Below are 21,246 nucleotides of genomic sequence, written 5' to 3'. Positions count from 1 at the left end.
CACTGACCTATGGGAAACATTTACGGTACAGTGATATTTGAACTAAAACCAAACCAATAGCCTGTAGTTTGCACTTCGGTAATTTGGTTTGGCCCAATTTTTTCTTTCCTATGCCAGGTGACAAGGTAACACGCAAATGCAGGAAATGGGGTCATCTTATTTCCTACTAGGATAATCTAACAGCTTAGAAAAGGTATCATAACTGCTGTCTTTGGTCCAACCATGCTAGTTCCCCCATTAAGTGTGCTTGGTGAACAGTACTAGCGTGTCTGGAGCAACACAAACTCCACAAGCTGGCACTATCCACGCAGACCCACAATACAGCATCTATGGCAGTCTTTCATATCCTGAAGGGAGGTGTGAACTGGTTAAGTAAGAAGCGTTGCCATTTGGTGCTTATGAGAGATTACCCTAAAGGCTTCTGGTGTAGCCTCTCATTTTCAGCTGGGAGAGCTACAGAGCTGAGTAGATTTTTATAGGATTGCACTGTTAGTTTATTATGTACTTAAGAAGTGTAAAGCAAACAAAAGCTAGCTTGTGCATGTCATAGCTGATGACATTGGAGTAGAGCTGTCTTATATCTTAGTAATCTTGCTTTAGATCCCCTCTGTGCCCTGTCCAGCAGCAAAGGGTGACAGAGCTTCATCAGAAATAGAAATAATGTTCTTTCTTCTTTCTTTAGGAGCAGATCATGGCTTTTGCTAGCAAGTGACATCCTTGTGACTCTAGGATGATAGTTCCTGAGTGGTTGCTGTATACTCACCAATTACAAAGACTGTGTTTGAAATGGTATTAAAACAAAACGGGGAGCACAGTATTTCCTTACGTTTGCCGATTGTGGCTGAAGTTCTTCTTTCCTCCAAGAGTACCAGCAGATTGTTTTCTTCTAGAATGTCAAGGTCTATCTCTAATCTGACAGAGTACTGGATCTGGAGCTCTGAATATGGGCCTTGAAAACAGTATTGTTGGAATGGATTTACTTGTATCCAGTTTGAAGATCATATGCAGGGTTGTTGTTTTTTTACTGCTTCGGACAAAAGATTCTGAGCTGCAAGCTTAGTCAGCATCTCTTTCAGCCTTGGTGGCTGCGAAATAGAGGAACAGAATGTTGCTCCCTCTTCAAGACTGCAATGATTCTCTTTTACCTCCAAGGACTGCAAGATTGAGACTCAAGTTACAGGATGGAGTCTGAGAACATTTTGTTAAAAATATTGTTTAATTACTAAAATAGACATTCAAACAGCCCTGTCATAGTCATGTGCCAAACAACCAGGCCAGACATTATCAGTTTAATGGCATTACAGCACCAAGTAATGTGAACACAACTAATAAGCAAGGATATTTACGCTATCGTCTGACAATTAACTACTTTCAGAACTTGTCTGAAAAGATATTCTAAGGCTTATCAGCACTCAACCTGTACTTGCAATGCTACATCTGTGGAAATTTATTTAAGAGGGGCTCAGTCTGCTTAACAGTTTAGCTTAACTTTTTAAAATAGGTTTAAGCTAAACCAAAATAAGTGTCCTTTCAACCTACAAGATTATGTAAAACTTAATCTGCTTTCACTTCTGACTTCTTAAAAACTCTTAATTTAGTACACTGTTAAATATGTGCTTCTTTCCTCCTCCGCCAATTACATAGGTGCTTTTCAACATGGCCACTGTACAGATCATTATACTGTGAATAATCTCATTGCACTAGGAAAGGTATGGGCATTTGTGGAAGCAAGATAGAATTCTGTACCACCACCACTGGGATCATAAGAGGAAGAAACTACTTGTCTCTCTTGTGCCCTACCTGACAAACTCAACTGGTGCCCAGTTTTGGTTGGTCTCTTAATTAGCAGCAGAAGTTACTCATCAATCAAAACACGTAGTACCTGAAGAAATAAAGACCCTGAATTTTTCAAACATAGGTTAACTTTGGTAGAGGAAGAGCAATGCCAAGAAAAAAGAATCTTGTGCCTGAGTTTACAAATGAGGTTTCAGAGGAAAAGTTTATTATGAGTTTTAACAAACTATGTTGCTCTGGTCCAGTACCAAACATTTTGCTTCCAGTTTGCCATCTTCTTTACCACTTGCCTCATGGGACAAGAAAGCAAGGTGCAGAGAAGCTGGGCTTTGATTTGGGGTTATAGGGATAAGTTGAGAAGAATTCATGAGTTCAGACACTTAAAGAGAGGATAGTGCAGAATAGTTTCTGCCAAACTAAGGCTTCCATTATAATTTTCTAATGTATACCGAAATAGGTAGAAATAAAGGCTTATTTGGGGCAATAGGATACACAGTCAAAAGGCTAATCCTATGCACTTACTTGTAAGTCCCAATGAGCTAATAGGAATTACTTCAGATCAAACATGCGTAAGATGCACTGTAAGTGTCCCAACTTTGTATTCTGCAGATAATGCCAGAATACCTTTTCACATCCAGTAAGAGGGCAGTAGGCCAAAAGTGTTGTCAAATGAGATATTGGGTTGGTATGTCTTAACCTAATTTGGTCAAGGTTTCTTTAGCAAGCGTTTACACTGTACTGGTATATCTGGACAACGCAGAGATGAAACACTTTGTGCAGTGGCTACCATGTTAAGTCTCATATTTATGCAGTCTGAAATGTCCTGCTCAAACACAGTGTTTAAGGTGTGACAGCATGTAGTGCATCAGCTTCAGTGGTAGTCCCATGCTGGGGTCCAGTTAACCATACTATTTTCCAAGGAGGTTTATTTGGGAGGCCTTCATTTGCAACTGGAAGGAGGCACCAGGATGCCTTGTATTAAAAGTTTCTTTAAGGCTAGACTGAGAAGCAAATTATTTATGTCAGCTCATCCCCAGCACTCCTCATGGACCTCTAAAGTAGCCAGAAAATGCTTATATACAAGCATTTGCTTGCTCTCAGCTTTAGAGATGTAAAAAGGAGAGAAGTTTTTGGGATGTTCCTAAAGTCTTTACTGCTATGTTTAGCCAGCTACGTATATGTGAGGGTTGACAAACAAGTTTTTCCACTGACTGTCACAACTAAAGCTTCACCAGTTTCAGCAGCCCTCTTCAGGAGTCGACTAATCTTAAAAATCTCAACTTGTTAAATGCCAAAGGTTTGGTAAATGGCACAGTCCGGCTTTGTTTAAAAACAACTCATTACGTAAGCATCTATTTGAGATTTGAATCTTAAGTTTCATGCACAAGAAGGCCTGCAAAATATTATTATGGAGGAAGATCAATATTGGGATGCATTGGTACCAAATGTGTACAAATGCCTTGGCTAAAGATGTGCTTCACCTCTGCACAAGATCAGCTCCAAAGCTATAAACCCAGAATTCAGGCCCTTTGGCATCAGTTAAGCAATTGTACAACGAAGCATATCTTACTACCCTAGAAGGACCCATCTTATTACAGCTTGGAACCACTCAGTCTTAAAGGTAACCAGTTCTACTTTGGTCTGTGTTTGGCTGTATGCTCATCAGAATTGCCTTTTCTTCTTTCAAGAAAATATAATATTCTATAGATGATGTTTTCTCAATGGGAGAGTCCAAGAGATTGCAGGAGGTGAAAGGTAGCACCTAGAGCCCAGCTTGTCTCTATGTTGTTCACTTTCTTTGCCAGCTGTAAAAGAAGAAAAGTAAAAGATCAATTACCCTTGTTCCAATACAGACATTTTAGGCAGAGTACATTTTTAGTGTATACGCTGAGTATATTTTCCAGTATAACTCCAGATGGATATGATAGAAAGTACAGTTGCAGTAAAAATAACTGCAAGTTAGATCTCAAACAAGGATATCTGACTACTGGACGCTAAGCAGCATTAAAGTCAATTTAAACTGGGAGTTAACTACTGCAACTACTTATTAATGAACAGTGACTTCCTACTGTTATGAGTTTAAATAAGAAAAGTATTCGTTAAAATTCCATACTGTTAAGTTTGAGCTGCAATTGACTAGAAGAAAAAAACAGGAGCTGCAAAGACACTTAGCAGGCGCTGTGGGTTAAACTACAGAGCCTAGGACTTGCCGATCAGAAGGTCGGCGGTTCGAATCCCCACGACAGGGTGAGCTCCCGTTGCTCAGTCCCAGCTCCTGCCAACCTAGCAGTTCGAAAGCACGTCAACGTGCAAGTAGATAAATAGGTACTGCTCCAGCGGGAAGGTAAACGGTGTTTCCGTGCGCTGCTCTGGTTCGCCAGAAGCGGCTTAGTCACGCTGGCTCCCTCGGCCAATAAAGCGAGATGAGTGCCGCAACCCCAGAGTCGGTCACAACTGGACCTAAAGGTCAGGGGTCCCTTTACCTTTTACCTTTATTCTTTACCATGCTAAAATAAGTAGATTCACACACCCCATTTCACCAAAGCATATGGAACAAAGTACCAGTACCAACAACTAGTCAATAAAATAAAATCTTCAACCAAGGCTTATTTCAATCATTTTTACTTGCCTGTAAAACTGTACTGTCTCGAAATCCAAATCCTTCTTTTAATAAAGCTGTAATGTAACTGAGATCCATACAAAGGAAAGGACTGGCAGAGCTGTAGCTGTCCAGATTGTCACACACTTCAAAGAAAAAAATTGAGAAGAATATTCAGCAGTATTGGAGCAAGTGACTCCAAAATAAGCAATATTATCACAAAAACTATTAAATGTAATTCTAGCTGAATGCAAACCACAACTCAAGAGATGTATGATCCCATAGGCCATTCCACATTTGTTCATCCCCACCTGTGCTACACTTGTGCATGAATTAGTTTCAAATGCTGCTTGAGGAGCATTTGAGAACAAGAACCATGGAAAATGGTGCAAGTGCAATAATAAACCGAGTTGGGAGCCATCACTCTTCTACTTGTTCCCAATCCCTTAATTGTTTAGTATATGTTTTTAGCTACTCCAAAGTGGAATATTTTCTACCTGGAAGAGAGAGGAACTTGCTGGCCATATTAAGACTCTGCACTTTAAATGGTTCCTAAATATATATACATGTCAATACACTTTATTGGAATACATAGTCTATGCAAGTAGTTGAAATGCTTGTAGACTGGCTGACTTGCCCTTATAAAATCATAGACTCATAGAATTATAGAGCGAGAAGGGATCCCTGGGGTCATGCAATGGAGGAATCCTGCCCACAGCCATCCTTTGGTGGGCTCAAACCACCAACCTTCTGGTTAATAGCCATGGTTGTTTCATGGCTATTCCATAGTTGTTCTCTGAATTCAAAAGTGCAGAGTGAATTCCTAATTTCTTAAGCAGTTACTCGAAAACCTGCTTTATTCTGATCAAACCATTAGCCTTGCCTTGTCCCTAAACAACAATGGTCTGATATTTCAAATGTCAGTGAGTGACTAAAATACACCCTCACATGGCACTATTTCAAAGTGACATGACTACTGCTTCATTAACTGGAAGTACCCTAATTCAACTCTCAAGAGTACATTTTACCTTCTTTGGCTTTTCTTCTAAAGTCTTCCACTTTGAGAACACCGCCTTTCTCATAATCTGAAATGTCAAAAGATAAGGGTCATCCTCTGGCTACGAGATACTGTGAAAAACTGATAAAACACTTATCTCTGTGGCAAGTGTAGTAGTCTACCCAACACAAGTTATAGAGGGATTTCCTGATCAGTTTAGGATGGCATGGGATGCTGATAATAAAAAACCCCAAACATTTAAATGAGTTACAATGTGGTGTTTGGCAGATTCAGATATGGTCCTTAAAGCCATGGTTTTCACATTTCTCATAGATTTCCTTTCCATGCCAATTGGTCTATGAAGGAAGCTGTGTGTGTCTGCCACGGAACCCCAATACATAAAACAGCTAATGCAAATAGTCTGTTTACCCAGAGTCCTGTCACTGGCCTATGGAACACACCCTTGGCAGGTGGACCGACTAGGAAAGCAAGATACAGCAAACATTAATGACAAACCTTTAAGTTGTCATTTAAACATCTAATGTTTGTTTAATTTAAAACAAGTTAAAGATTTAAGCACTAGCTTCAACTCAGATCATGGGCACCAGTATAGAAGTTATGGGCAAAGCAGCAAACCTATGGACTTCTGGTGCCCACAAAGACTGCCCCCCGGCTTACTGCCCCCTTTGTCATGAAGCGAGGAACAGTAGTTCCTCCTTCATCCCTACCAAGGCCTGAAAAACAACAAGCTTGTACACACACACATTTTGTTGGGAGAGATGCAACTAGGGGGGGTGATAGCTACACACACACACACACAGAGCTCAAAACGTGCCCATCAACCCAAAAAGGCTGGTGACCCCCTGAGCCATGATAGCCTGGCAGTGGCACCTGCCCAACCAGCTGTGCTGATGCATTCATTCTCCATAGGAATGAATAAAATAACACCAATCATTTATTCAGAAGGAAGCATGCAAAAACACTCCTTTATTGTTAAGGCTCTTCCAGAGGTTAAAGGGATTCTGTTCTAATAATAATAATAAATTTTATTTATATCCCGCCCTCCCCAGCAGAAGCCGGGCTCAGGGTTTGCACTATCCTCAACCATCTGCAGCCACACTTTAATCCATCCTCAAACAACTGAAAAGGGGAAGGCACGTTTTAAAAGGTTCATAAAGTGGTGCTGGCTGCATTGCTCATGCTCGTGATATTCAATAGGTGCCAGTGACATCTGGTGCAACCACATTCTCCCCAGCATTCACAATGGATACACTATCTGGGCTGGGGGAATCATATTTCTTCAGGTACAATATATACCTCCAGTGCTTACCATGTCAGGATAATAAGATATTCCTGCAACAAATGAACGACCCGTGTGCATTCATTGCATGAATAGAGGAGCATCTGGAACGGCTCATCAAGTCCCATCGTGTAGGTGACTGACTGAAAGAGGGGCATTCATTCCCCAAGGGTCATAGAGCTCAAGATTTCAAATGTTTGCTATTCACCTATCAGGGCGGTGTCCACAGCCCGATCGTAATAATAGGAAAAGGCATAGAAGGAGCTGTGCCGAATCTCATCTGGTTGATGCAATTTTCCCTTTACCACCTTCAACACTTCAGAATAGCAAGGTTCAAATCCCGTTACTCCTGGCAGGGTAAACACACAAAGGTAAGTTCAACATGTCATGAATCCCACTGCAGATAAGTGAAGAATTGCTAACAATGAAATTAAGGAAAGTGCAACAGTTGTAAATGGTCTTTCCTGACAGCTTTGCAGTATTGGCACAGCCTGGGCACATTCCCATCTCTATCCTTACGCTTTATGATTATACACGGTTTTTTAAAAACAAACAAGCAAACCCTAGGTGATGGGGAAAGGGGCCCTCTACACAAAAATGACTCTCTTACAACTGTGAACATACACCCAATATCAAATGCCATAGATGTCAGGGAATTATGCAAGGTAACCTTATTGTGAGCCTTGTGATCCAAATAATGGAGATTTTAATGGAGCAGAAGTGACTCATTTGCCTGGTTTGCACACCACACTGAGACAAACCATGGCTTAGCACAAACGTGTTGGCTTGGAGAGGAGATGGTGGCTGCTTTGTTCGTTCCCTGATTGTTTTGCATCTGTTCCACACCGAGCTAACCCGTGGCTTACCATGGCCAAAACGGATTGTGATTCTGCTCTCCTGGACAAAACCTTATTAGAATTTGTGCTTAGTCTGGACAACCCAAGCCTGGGTTGAGATGACACCCTAAGCCAAACTGGTTTAACTCAAGCATGGAAGCAAAATGACTGGGAAGGAGTGAAATGGCTGTGATCTCTGGGAGCCCACTCACTCGGGTCTTTGTGCTAAGCTTCCATTTGGCTTAGCATGGTATGCAAACAGGGCCACAGTAGCCAGAGGAGAAAGGAAATGCTGTCTTCCTGGACCTAAAATTTATGTTCTGTCCCTGCTGCAATCTGAAATGGAAACTCAATAAATATTAGCAAAAAAGAAAGTCCGCTGCTATTGCCTGTGCAAAATAGCTCAGGTCTTATCTTGACACCTCTTCCTGACTAAAGCCTCTGTGTCTTCATGAATCTCTGACTCATCTCCCAGCTTTCTCTCTTCTCTGTCCTTAAATACTAGGTTTTAATAAAAATAAATCTTTAATCCACGATTTAAGAACTTCCTGTTTTCAATAAATCAAATCCAGAACTGGCCTATCTTCTACAGGTCAGTTTTGAAAGTTTATCACACTCCAAGCGAGCAAAAAGGGAAAATGTTTCCATGCGGCTGCAAGCTGCGCCTGCAAAGAAGTATTATGCAGTGCTTTCTCTGCCACAAGCCCTGCTTGTGGCAGGGATGGCTTCATTCAGAACTTCTGTTCCGGAGTCTCTTGAGTGGAGCTAATCCCAGAAGATCTGGTATTCAGCACCAAGTTTAAAGATATTGAATGCAAGCCCCACTTGCAGGCAAATTAGTGCACTTTAACACTCCTTTGTAGCTACAGTTGTACTACACCTGATGTCCTAGGAAGTCACATGTGGGGTGAGTATGGCCTGGGGTAAAATGCCTCATAGGTTAAATTGGGACCGCTGGCCTCCAGGCTACAGGTTCCCCACCTGTGCCCTATGAATTTTATTTAAAATAGTTACTTAAAAAAGAAAACCCTCCAAGTGTAAGTAGCAAAACGTTTAGAAGTGGGGAGCACACAAAATAAAAATCACATCAAGCAAATAAATTATGGCAAGGGATAGCTTCACTGAGATTCAGATCAAGGATTCCCAGACGAAATAAGAATACCAGAGACTGGCCATGTTACTTCAGTGAGACAATATACTCCAATAAGCACAATCAATGGCTTTTCAGGTGGATCTGCTTCCTGATCATTATTATTTCTGGCTGGGTCTAAACCATTTCAAGCCATTACCCCAGCAATAAGCTCCCTGGGACCAGAAGATAGATGATGGTAGATAGATAGATAGATAGATAGATAGATAGATAGATAGATAGATAAAAGCCAGAGCAGCAGCAGTCTTGGGAAACTTTATCTCTCTAACTTACCTTCTTGGTTGCCACCATACTGGTATTTCACTCCTCCAAAGTGCCATTCTGCCTCCAGCTGTTTTGGCAAACATGAACTTCGGAACGTCCGTCCATCTGACGCTAAAGAGAATATAGATTGGGTGAAATTAATAATGCTTATGTTTTTCAGTACCCTTGGTATTTGCAGGAAAAGGAAGTTGGGGAAAGTTCAAATGCCAAAGTCCATTTATAGAAGAAAATCAAGTTTTTTCTTGTTTCCCCAAATAGGAAGCTCAGTCCACTAGACCAGGAGTAGCTAATCTTTGGTCTTCCAGATGTTGGTGTACTATAGTTCCCATCAATCCTGACCACTGGTCATGCTGGGTTGTTGGAGCAGATGGGTGCTGGAATTCAAGAACAGCTGGAGGGCCACATATTCCCCACCCCTGCACTAAACTCTATGTAGGCAGGTGGGTCCTGTATAGACAGGTAGGTGAAAAATGGAAGAGACAGATACAGGTTGAGGAATGCTTCTGCTCCCAGCCAAACTGGACTAAAAATGTATAGATGGGGCAGCAATGTACAACACCAGGATGGAGGCCATGAAACCTAAGTGTATTCTGGGTGAGTTGGCATGATAATGGGATGTGAAAATGATAATAACTGTATGTGCTACTCAAAGGGTCTTGATATTAATATGTTAGTGGACTCCTAGGCCAGGCTTCCTCCAACTCAGCCCTCCAGATGTTTTTGGCCTACAACTCCCATGATCTTTAGCTAGCAGGACCAGTGGTCAGAGATGATGGGAACTGTAGTCTCAAAACATCTGGAGGGCCGAGTTTAAGGCTAATCAAAAGGAGGAGACGATACTTAGAAGGTTCTCAAGTACGAAGAGCACCCCCTGAACCCGAATTTCTTCACATTTGAGCAAAACAGGAAGCTGAGTTGCTGAACCGTTTAAAAGAGCTGAAGTAGTATATCTACTGTTTAGAATGTAGATCATAATCATGGTGCATTTTTATTTATTTATTTGTAATCACAACCCAAACTCGCCTCCACCTAGAGGCTTGGTTTTAATAAGCAGTTACCTACCACAAAGGGCAGCTACAATTGCTTTTCACAATTTGGCTCCTCTCTGAGTTTATCTTTCAGCTGGCTTGTATAACCCTACAGAGTGTCATGTTACCTGTCTCAGTGACAACAGAATCTCATTAAAAGGAAAATGCACACCAGGAAGGGGATAAAGAGACAGTCAGCCTGTCAGAAGCTGGTCTAGGACCATTTCCCATTATAATTCTGAACAGGACAAATTCGAGGAACTGGATGAATCCACTCAGCTGGATGACGCCCCCCCCCAGTCCATCCACACACACAAACACAAAGCTATTCTGTCTGACTGTACCTTCCATTTCCAGGGCTCCCAATGTAGCAAGCCGTGCAGCCTTCAGACCAAACCCCAAATAGCTGTAAAATGAAGAAGGCCAAACAGCACTTGGTTAAAGTCGGAGTTCACCCTATCCCACTTATAAGACTAGGCAATTTTATGAACAAGGATATAAGATCAATACTCTGCTAAAACAGCCTCCTCCTTGCTAAGCCTATGTATGAAATGTTAGCATGTGCTTCTTTACAGTAATCCACAAACTACCTGTTTATTATAATGAGAATAAAGACACACATGTGGGGTTGTGATAACTAGCAAGAAATGCTGACTTCAGAATAAGCAATACAAATTGTTAAGGCAATATTACATCTGACAAATACCTAACAGTGTCCTTAAAAATAGTCATTTGCATAGAACTGCCTGACTCACCTGTGCGTGTAGAGCTTGTAAGTGCTGTTGAACATTTCGAATGAGGTAAGGAAATCTATTGGTGTTTGCTCTAGGGTTTCCTAAAATTAGGATAATGAAAAAGGATTCTTCAGTGACTTTTAAATTTCAAGATACATTTGTGTAACATTAGTACAGCATATAACATTCACATGAGTCTTGAAGAGACAAGAGACTTTTGATAATCTTAAACTATTAATGTTCAGAAAATGTCTGCTCTATTGTAGTAAGGAAGAAAATCTTGTATGAAGGTTGATAATAAATGTAGTCACAGTCATAAACTGATGATGCTGGAAAGCTCACAATAAGGAAAAAAGGTAAAGGACCCCTGGATGGTTAAGTCCAGTCAAAGGCAACTATGGGGTTGTGGTGCTCATCTCACTTTCAGGCCAAGGGAGTTGGCGTTTGTCCACAGACAGCTTTCCGGGTCATGTGGCCAGCATGACTAAACTGTTACTAGTGCATTGGGACACTGTGATGAGTGCCAGAGCGCATGGAAACACTGCTTACCTTTCTGCTGCAGCGGTATCTATTTATCTACTCGCACTGGTGTGCTTTCGAACTGCTAGGTTAGAAGCTGGGACAGAGCAACGGGAGCTCACTCCGTCGTGAGGATTCGAACTGCCAATTTTCTGATTGGCAAGCCCAAGAGGCTCAGTGGTTCAGACCACAGCGCCACCCATGTTCCCTGGTCAGAATATACGTATGATAATAAGATACAGGCACTACTTTAAAGAACAAGCTGCAACATTTTGGAAGTCACAGCTTGAAAAGCAACATTATCAAATGCATACCATTTCACATTATTTCTGGTATTTAAAACACTTTTACAAAGAAGCCTAATGAATATTATTATAATAATTTAATCATAACAATAATTTATTATTTGTACCCTGCCTATCTGACCCTGCCAGATTAAAGCAGCCTAGATCTAGATGAAATAAAACATGAAATAAATGGGACACCTGCACCAAATTATCCAACATTTTGGCAACCTCGAGATTCCTCACCTCCCGCTGTGGCAGGAACGTGATCTGGGTTGAGGCTCCTCCCAGATCCAGGGTTCCCACTGTCTGCTGATTCCGGCCATACAACTGCCCTGCAGGGAACATTGAAGAAGTTCAAAGGCTACCCACATGCCCAGAGAGTTTCCATGTTATCTATTACTTGCAGCCCTGAATGGATTTCAGAAGCAGAGTATTCTGAAAACGTGCACTATAAATATCCAACTGCCTACTCAGTTTTTATGGAACAGACTCTATCCAAGCCTCAAAACAGAAATCACATAGCAGTAATTACCTGTCAAAAAGTTCACAGTGATCCAGGCTAGTATACCTGCAAAAAGGAAGGAAACGTAACTGAAATCTATCTTGAGACCCAAATGCAATCCAGAAAGATATCCACTGCTGCTAGATTTCCACCTCTATCACTGTTCAAGCATAATCTCTTCCAATCCTTCCCTAGGTTTTGAATATGTTCTAGTCTCCACCCCCATCAGCCTTCACTGTTTTCCATTTGAGACCTTCCACAATTCCGCTCTTGAAATATATTTGACTTCATTTCTAACCCACAAAAAATGTATTATCTTTACTCTTAGTGGACATGCTTAACAGGCTTGTCAGCTTAGGGACAATTCACTTGACCATTTTGGCATGTTGAACATGTGAGGGGGATCCAGGCTGAGTTTAGCACGCAGTAAGTATGGTGGGATAGCTTTGCACTGCTCACTGTTTCCCATCTCAGAAAATATTTTGGCTTGCAAATGTGCAGGCAGGGACTGTGCTCTTTTGCCTGTACTTCCCAATAAGTAACAAACAATAATTCACTGTTCATCACAAAGGTATGGAAAGTGAGTTGAAGATCATTTGGTAAATGTAGGCTGACTGATAAACCATGCTTGTGAGGAAACAGAAAACCTCTACTCCAGCTGTCATTGTTAGATTAGGGGTAGGAAATCTCAGGCTCAGGGGCCAGTGCAGCCCTCCAGGCCTTTCCATCTGGTCCACAGAACCCTACCAGGTCATGCCCCATCCATAGGCCACACCTCTCTCCAGCCCTGTTCCACGTCCTCTTCCACTGCTTTTCCTTCCCTGACCTTTGACAATGCCAGTTGTTGAGACTGGGGCAGGGGTGCGCATAAAGACCTCTGACAATGTAGCTGACTGTACAAAGGTAAAAGTCTCACCTGTCGGGCAGCATACCTTTGTCTCCAACCCCGCACATCTCTGGCATACAGGGGCTCCCAACCCCCCTGGGCTAGATACACTTAAAACTATTTACTCACTATGCCAGTTTGGCTACTTGAATTTTTCCTTTGCTTGAGTTTCTTCTAATTGCAAACTATGTGACTGCTTTTCATCTAACAGTACTTGCATTATGAAATGTTGCCATTAAAACCAAGGAGACTCGTTGCTTTCCTGTGTATGGAACCTAATTCTCCCCTGGAAACTTAAAGCGTCTCTTTGGGACTAAGAAAGATATTGTGGTTTGGCCACTGTGATACCAGCAATATTTTACCTTTCATTTGGCACTGGGGAGATGCTACTCCTTCCCTCTTGCTCCTGTGGTTATTCTCCCTCACTTGATCCCCTCCCTTTTCTTTCTCCCCGAACTCACCTCCATTCCTTCCCATTTTCTGCCTCCCAGGACCCACCTTCATAAGATCCATCCATGATGCTAACACTGTTATCAGGAACTAGAAATGGTGACTCCTCAAAGACTGCCCTGACCTGTGGAAATGAAAAAACTAGGTTATGCATGGATGAGTGGATGTCATAATTTTCCTCCCGTACAAAAAACAGTGGGAGGTAAATCAAGGTGAGCACAAGTCAAACGCTTTCACCCAGCATTCAGGTATAAAACAGGAATTTATTGAAACATAGTGACAGCAGATGTAGGATCTACAAGTGCCTCTCACAAGACTGGTATAGTATTTTTTAAAAAATCAAGGCAAAACCGCACATAGGCAAGCACTGAAAAGAGCTTGTTACATATGCCCCCAACTTTTACACAATAAGCCAACCCCCTTGCAATACAACCTAAGGTTACCTCAGAGAGTAAAGCTTGGGCTTTATGCTCTGCTAACAACCTCAGACCAGCCGTGGCTTTCAGGACTACTGGGGTCTTATTCCAGTGACTGGGCGGTACAGCTTCTTTAGCCATGTCCAACAATTGTCTGACTGTTTCTGCTCCCTAAAGTTGGAGAGAAATCCAAGACACAAATGTTGGTAAGTTCGTTCTCGCCTATAACTAAGTTGCAGGTACATGCAACTGCATTTACTCACATTTGTCCCTTCCACCCCCCCAAGTTCCTCTTGCCCCACCCTCTCTTACCTCTTCTGTTATCCTAGATTGTAAGCTCCTGTCCAGCTCCCCCTCCCCATTCTTAAACTGTGTCAAGCGCCATGTCTACTGATGGTGCTGTACAGCAAAACATCTACTTCTCACCCGCCTCTTTGTCCTCCTCGCCTTCCCATTATGCTTTCTTTTTCTTCTTCATGTTATATAAACTGAATTTAGAATGAGTGGGGAGGAAGAGAGCCAAATAGTCACAAAAAGCCATCAGAATGTCTTACCTTTCCAGGCTGATCAGCATAGGCGGAGAGTCCTGGCTTGACTGATTCAAAGATTTCGCCTTCTAACTCTGCAGGTTTTTCTGCAAAAATCAAGCCAAACAACTTTTATAATAGTTGATCTTCCCAAATGCGTGCATATCTATCAAAAGGAACTTACTGGTTTCACAGGACATCAATCTAACACATCATTATTTCTTTCACACAGAAAATGTTCTAGTATGGGCCACTGTGGCTTTGTTTTCAAAATGCAGCCAAACTGACAAATTCAGTATACTTTTGGGAAAGGAAATTCTGAGCCCTGCAAATCCAGATGTAAAAAGAATTACTGGGGCAACCAGTGAGCACAAAATTAATTGAAACGTGACAAAGCAAGCTGATCTGGATAAGGCCAAGCAATCAAAATAAGGAACTGAAAAATTTATCAAGCATGTCCTAAGGCAGGGGTCAGCAAACTTTTTCAGCAGGGGGCTGGTCCACTGTCCCTCAGACCTTGTGGGGTGCCCGACTATATTTTGAAGAAAAGAGAGAATAAAGAACAAATTCCTATGGCCCACAAATAACCCAGAGATGCATTTTAAATAAAAGGACACATTCTACTCATGTAAAAACATGCTGATTCCCGGACCATCGGCGGGCTGGATTTAGAAGGCGATTGTGCTGGATCCGGCCCCCGGGCTTTAGTTTGCCTACCCAGGTCCTAAGGTGATCCTTCCCAATTCCCTCCCCCCACTCATCCATTTATTGAAACAAGGCCACCTTCTAAGTTACAAAACATCTTCCCCTCTGCCTAGAGTAACTTTTATAAAACTTATTTGTTTTGTTTGACAGTTATCTGATAATCTCCTAACAATTCACTGTAGAAGTGAATATACGTCTCATACCACTATCAAGTTCCCACCTTTCCGACACTCACTCTGTTACAGAAGTAGATAGGTAGCCGTGTTGGTCTGCCATAGTCAAAATAAAAAAATTCCTTCCAGTAGCACCTTAAAGACCAACTAAGTTAGTTCTTGGTATGAGCACACGAAAGCTCATACCAAGAACTAACTTAGTTGGTCTTTAAGGTGCTACTGGAAGGAATTTTTTTATTTTCACTCTGTTACAGACATTTCAGACCAAAATCCCCTGCTGTTTTCCGTGATAAAGCCACTTTAAATTGAACACCCTCTCAAAAGAAGCATGACTAAGCAGTACAACTGAACCACAATGAACTTTATCTAGGAAGAGAAGCAAACATGTACAAACTGATCAAAGGTTAAAGAAAACAAGACAGAAGCTCTGAGAATAAAGGCTTATGAAGCATTAAGAAACTCTAGAGCTCAGAATAAAGTTTCAATGGCTGGTCACAGTAGTACTCCATCTAGTTCTCCAACTTTTAGAGGATGAGTAAGATCATTGGTATCAGAATTAGCAAAAGCATACAATATATTCACAATCTAAGGTCCCCACAGCATAGGCTTAGAACCTTCTCATGTGATCTTACCTGGGCTTCTCTGTACAAAGGTGTAAATGTGAATCCGTGTCCCTGTGCTTCCTGCATCAAACATAATGCCATATAGCGTATCCATGCTGGTGTTTGCAGGGCACACTTTGGAAGGGAAGAGGTCTTGAAACCACAGCTCTGGGCCGTGGTGAGAAACTAGGCAGTAAATGGAGGAAAGCGCAAACATAGCAATGACTGCAGCCCAGGAAAGTACCATTGTGCTTGGGAGCCTTGGACAGCCGCTGTACAAATCAGGATTTGCAGAGTTGGAGAAGTTCCTGCAGCAGAGTTATTAACCAATAGCATAATTAGTTACACCAAACCTCTTACACACAGGAGACTTTCAACATCCTAAAAAGCCACCCCAACCACAGCTCATGCTACAAACACACTTCAAGAATCTGATTCTCACCAATAGGGGCTGCATCTTTTGAGTCTACGAAACAGTTCAAGATGCATTCTAATGTTCCAGACAATTTCATAAAAATGCAAGCTATGCTCCTCCTCCCTCACAGAGCATCTGGTTGAACAGCTTCAACATAATGTTGAAACTGTGCCAAATGCCAAATTAAGCCATTGACATGAATCTATTCAATTCAGGCTAAGCTGTGTTCAGGCCAAGACTTCTGTGCCCTCACTAAAACACTAGCAGGCTTGGGCAGACAAAGAACACAAATGTCATTCAAAACGACAGACAATGGGAATCTCATCTTCTCCTGATGGCAGCGGCTTAAAAATCAGGGAGGGTAAAACACACCATTTCACTATGGTTATGTACAGTTATTAGAGAGGCAGAATGGGAGGGGTATTAGAATTAGATGCAGTTTTCTTTCCTTGTACTCAAATTTATCTTTCAGTATATATTTTTTGGTTTGTGTATTAACTTTTACTTTCAAATCAGATGCAAATTGTTCCCAACCAATGCTGTGTCTGATTATAGCACAAAAGAACCTCACAAGAACCCAGAAAGTAGAGAACATATAAGGCTTTCACCAAAGACGAATTCTGATAGGTTGCTACCAGTCATACTAAATCTCCCAGATTATCCAGCAATGAAGGGGTGGGGAGATGAAGGGGTAAATCCTACAGAGAGTGATCCAGCCATATTCTAGGAAAAATGAGCTTTAGTTTTACTTTTCCAAAGCTTAGAGGACACCATAGAACTCTATGAGGTAATTTTGAAATACAAGAGCTAGCTTAATAACCGTGCAGTCTAACATATGGAAGTCTTTAAGGAGAAATTCCAGAGGAATACTATTTTCAGCTCATGAAACAAAATGTCAAAGAACAGAAATAAAGTTTATTTGGGAAAGGGGGAAGGAAGAAGAAAAAGAGGAATGTAATGCATCACACAGAGACTTTCAAATTAAAAATTCTAAAAAGTCAATCTAATGTAGCCAATTGCATTTTACCTATTTGAGTAGAGTGCTGAGTTTTAGAGCCTATGCAGAACTTGTCAAAAAGAAGTTATGGGGAAATGCAAGTCCTTACAGAGCATCTGATGACGTGGACTCTGGCCCACAGAAAATTATGTCAAAATAAATGTGTTATTTGTTAAGGTGCCACAAGACTCTTGGTTGATTTTGTCCATACTTAGCTGTGACATGCTCTTATTTCTAAAAAGCCTCAAACTACTTTATGCATCAGCTTTTCAGCATAGTACATCACCTCACTATTTGCACACCCAATCTACTAATTATATCTGTCCACCGACATGTGGTTAGAACTTGGCATCTGAATCCACTGGACTTGTTATCTTCTCCTGCTTCTACCCTTATGCCTATTTCAATTTGCTGCCCCTCCCGCTCAGAAACCTCATTTGCCCTCTGCCTTTTTTTTATTTCCTTATCATTCCATAGCTCCACTCTCATAGTTTGATCCCTCAACTTTATGACTAGTTACAAAACCTAAAATGAATCTTTAAACTTCTCTCCCTCAGCAGCTATGTTGTTTTCCATCTAGATTCAAATCAGTATGTTTTGTTCCAAGAGCAGTAGAAAGTATTCTTGGAGAGAAATCCCATAATAAAGTCCCCTCTTAACATAAAATTAGGGATAAGGACAAGTTTGCTGAAAACTCTTCTCCATATGCAGCATTCGAATATCATTCTAGGCTATACTTTGCCATAACAAAATGGCAAAAAATTGGTCTAACAATCTGAAACCTAAACTTTAATTTTACAATGAACATCCCAAGCCAAATGAACTCAGAATTTATATTAAAAAGACAGCTTCAGCAACTTAGGAGCAAATTGATTGTCTAAATCAAATTACAACAAAGTTTTAAATGCAGTAGCAAACAAGTGAAATCCTTTATTCAACTTCACCAATAACCAACACCATTTTGAGAGAATATCCATTAACATCCCTGTTGAGTGAATTGTTATTTTGCACCACCAGTAGTTTCCCTATTCAAATATAAAGCTTGGGATGTTGTCACATGGGATGTTGAAATAAAAACATAGATTGTTATCATAGAACTGGAGGCATAATAGTGAATAAACTTTTTTTATTTCCAAAAAGGAAATAAAAATGCAAAATCGTGCTAGCCAGTATTTATTAAAAACTTGGGTATTTTCTAATAAATACCCACCTGCTCTACTTTGCATTTTCCTCCTTGTTAAAGGCATAATAACTAAAGTAGTCAGATGCATAATACAGCTTAATGTTCAGCAAGTCTTGATAGAAGCTTAGGTCTCATTCATGTTGTAACCAAGACTGGATTTAGAACTCACAGTTCAAGTTTTCTTACCAACCACTCAGCCTGCTAATAAGCATGGAATCTGGCATACAGAGGAATCCTATGCACATTTACTGAGATGTTTACTTCCCTCCAGTGAATATCTAAGCCTGCAATCCTATATTCACTTACCTGGGAGTAAGTCACATTGAACTCAATGCAGCTTACTTCTCAGTAGACATGTACAGGACTGTCTGTAAAACGTTACACCATTGAGTTGGATTTGTGGCGCTGCAGAGGGTTTATTTTGTACTTGTTGGTGCAGCACTTTGGTTTTTGGGATGTTGAGTGATAGGCCAAGCTTCTCGTAAGCTTCTACAAAGATATTTAGGATGGTTTGGCTACGAGTGATCGCCAGAGAAGAAGAATGTCTGTAAAAATCTCTGTATCTGAAGAAGTGTGCATGCACACGAAAGCTCATACCAAGAACTAACTTAGTTGGTCTTTAAGGTGCTACTGGAAGGAATTTTTTTATTTTGTAAAAATCTCTCACTGCAAAAATCTAAAGGAGAAGCTCCTGTACTATATGATACCACAGAGCAAGTGTGGTGTAGTCAACAGAATGCTGAACTAAGACTAGGAAGATCTAGATTAAAATATCTGCATAGCCATTATAATGATCAATAGTTGAACTTGGGCTCAACACTCTTTGTGCTGAACTGATTTCACAAGCCACTGTGACATAATTATGGTTCCACCAAACACCTAATTTATTCTTGCAACTACCCTGTGAAGTGCCACTCTGTGCACTTCAAAGGAAGGCAGGATAATTACCATACTTTTCTGTGTATAAGACTAGTTTTTTTTAGTTTAAAATAAGATTAAAAATCTGGGGGCATCTTATACATGGATAGTGAATAAGCCCATTTTCTAAATTTGGGGTCACCAAAAGTAGGGGGCGTATTATACATGGGGCAGTCTTATACACAGAAAAATATGTAATATATGAAGCAATATTGAATGGTATTTGGAAATTGTAGCTCATTCATTACTTGCCATCATACTAGGCTAGTACACCTTCACAGATAAACAATAGTCCAATTGATGAGCAAATCACATATAAGCTTCATGTACTTTGTGTTCTTAGCTGTCAAGCTGCAGTGGATTTCATAATAGATTTAGAACATGTGATGCTGAAATCTTAGTATAATCTGTATGAATGGTTCAGGGCTGAGCAACAATGGTTAGAAAGCAATTAGGTTGAGTTGGAGTCCTTAGAAATCTGTGAACAATGAATCCAGCTGCACTTATACAGTGTACCTTTGTTATACCACCTTTCTTACTTCTTTCAAATCCCTCCACAAAACCCATCTTTTCCATAAAGCCTTTAGCACAATCTCCAATTACTACAAACCCAAAGAATGTGTAACTGAAATAAATACAGAGTCTTCCCCTGCTTACTCCTGCCTGTATTTCCCTCCATTTTATCTGTGGTCAATTGATTAGAATGTAAGCCCCCTCAGGGATGGATAGGACCGGTTATCTTGTATATGTAAAGCGCCGTGCACGTTAATTACATTACAGTATATACAAAGAAACATAATATTGCATCTCTTAGTTTTTATTTGATGGCAATCATGACAACTATATATTCAATCCAAGACCTGAAATTTAGGCAGTTTCTTTCAATCCCAAAGTCCCCCTCCCCACAAAGCAATTTAACTAGCCAAGCAACTCCAATACAATACTATATCTTCACTCACCTATTCCTCAGCTTTATTTGCAAGTGCAACTAAAAATGCTCAGCTATTAAGCAAGCAGGAGTTACATGTTAAAGTTCAAGCCAACCACCTTCTGTGAACCTAGGTTTATCATTTATCTAAGGCAAACAAGAAAATATGCCTTGGTTGGGGTTTTTTTCCTGCCCCAGGAAAGTTCAAGGGGCATATTTCAGTAGGGCAAAAGCTCCAATAAAAATCATTGCTGAATTAGAAAATAATTTACCAAGATGAATGTTCATTGCAAAAGAAGGATGGGGTGGGGGGTGGGGAGGAGGCACAAAGTCAATTCATGAACAGGGGAAAACAAAGAGCTATTTTTGACTCATCTTCTTATGTCACACTGTGCTGATCGGAGCGGGCACTGCCACAATGCAGCAATAGATGATGCGACTGCTTGAAATGCGCTTTATCACAGCACCCCTAGAATACCACACCGCGATTTCAGGAGCCATTGGCATAACTAAAATTGGAGAATAAAAGCAACACTCTTTCCAAGCCTTAACCCATTGAGCAAACCAATTTTGTAAGTAGTGAAATGACACGTTCAGCTGATGCTTGGAAACAACTACGTATTTCCTCGTGATGCTTCTAAACGGGCAAAGTGGCTTTTCTTTGTTTGCACGCAACAGATTGAAACGGGAGGCATGGTCTCTCCGAGTCGAGAAGCTCCGGATTCCTACCGAAAGACGCGTGTCGGGTGTGCACGCATCTGAGTGTATCGGAGTGATACGCCGCCGGAGTATTGACAGGGCAAATGCTGCCGAAGCAGGAGAGACCAGAGCCGGGAAGGCCGGGGCAGGGGGAGCTCTCCAGGGCTGGGCCCGCGCGCGCCCCTGAGCCGGCGGGGAAAGAACTTCCACGCGCTGCCCCGTCCAGACCTCTCCACTCACCGCCTTGTCAGAGCCCTCAACCTTCCACATCTCGCCGGTGCCGCGTGTCACGTCAACACACCGCGCGTGACGTCTCTCCCGCTCGTGCGCGCGCGCC

General features: G+C 41.3%; 2 protein-coding genes across 5 annotated transcripts in view; one reads left to right on the top strand and one right to left on the bottom strand.

Moving 5' to 3' along the window:
* COQ6 (coenzyme Q6, monooxygenase) overlaps positions 1–1,610 on the top strand; it is a 9,258-nt gene extending 7,648 nt beyond the window's left edge. For both annotated transcript variants that reach the window (XM_083509078.1, XM_083509079.1), the window contains one exon: positions 683–1,610. In XM_083509078.1, the coding sequence (XP_083365204.1) occupies positions 683–712 (30 nt within the window). In that variant the 3' untranslated portion in view covers positions 713–1,610. The remainder of the gene's footprint in view (positions 1–682) is intronic.
* Positions 1,198–21,246, bottom strand: ENTPD5 (ectonucleoside triphosphate diphosphohydrolase 5 (inactive)). 3 transcript variants are annotated; one of them, XM_083509172.1, is made up of 15 exons: positions 19,032–21,233; positions 16,212–18,927; positions 15,800–16,077; positions 14,317–14,396; positions 13,790–13,933; positions 13,395–13,470; positions 12,041–12,076; positions 11,752–11,840; positions 10,724–10,803; positions 10,313–10,374; positions 8,950–9,051; positions 6,899–7,039; positions 5,422–5,478; positions 4,424–4,539; positions 1,198–3,599 (listed from the first exon to the last, which is right to left on the bottom strand). In XM_083509172.1, the coding sequence occupies exons 2-15, from the start codon at positions 16,256–16,258 to the stop codon at positions 3,513–3,515; spliced, it is 1,395 nt and encodes a 464-aa protein (XP_083365298.1). In that variant the 5' UTR covers positions 16,259–18,927; positions 19,032–21,233; the 3' UTR covers positions 1,198–3,512. The 3 variants fall into 3 exon arrangements, with proteins under 3 accessions (XP_083365298.1, XP_083365299.1, XP_083365300.1); XM_083509173.1 differs by lacking the exon at positions 16,212–18,927 and having other exon boundaries at positions 21,150–21,246; XM_083509174.1 differs by lacking the exon at positions 16,212–18,927 and having other exon boundaries at positions 20,242–20,429.

This window comes from Podarcis liolepis, assembly GCF_965112155.1.
Source record: "Podarcis liolepis genome assembly, chromosome: 1".
In the NCBI taxonomy this organism is placed as follows: Eukaryota; Metazoa; Chordata; class Lepidosauria; order Squamata; family Lacertidae; genus Podarcis; species Podarcis liolepis.
The sequence above is the reverse complement of the archived record's forward strand: the minus strand, read 5'-3'. Positions and strand labels throughout refer to the sequence as shown.

Excerpts from the sequence above, each read along its gene's own strand:
- ENTPD5 (XM_083509172.1), bottom strand. The coding sequence starts at position 16,258 with ATGCATCTTGAACTGTTTCGTAGACTCAAAAGATGCAGCCCCTATTG. Across the intron at positions 16,078-16,211 it reads AAAAGATGCAGCCCCTATTG|GAACTTCTCCAACTCTGCAA; the intron begins GTGAGAATCAGA and ends ACTCTGCTGCAG. Across the intron at positions 11,841-12,040 it reads CACTGTGAACTTTTTGACAG|GGCAGTTGTATGGCCGGAAT; the intron begins GTAATTACTGCT and ends TGTTCCCTGCAG.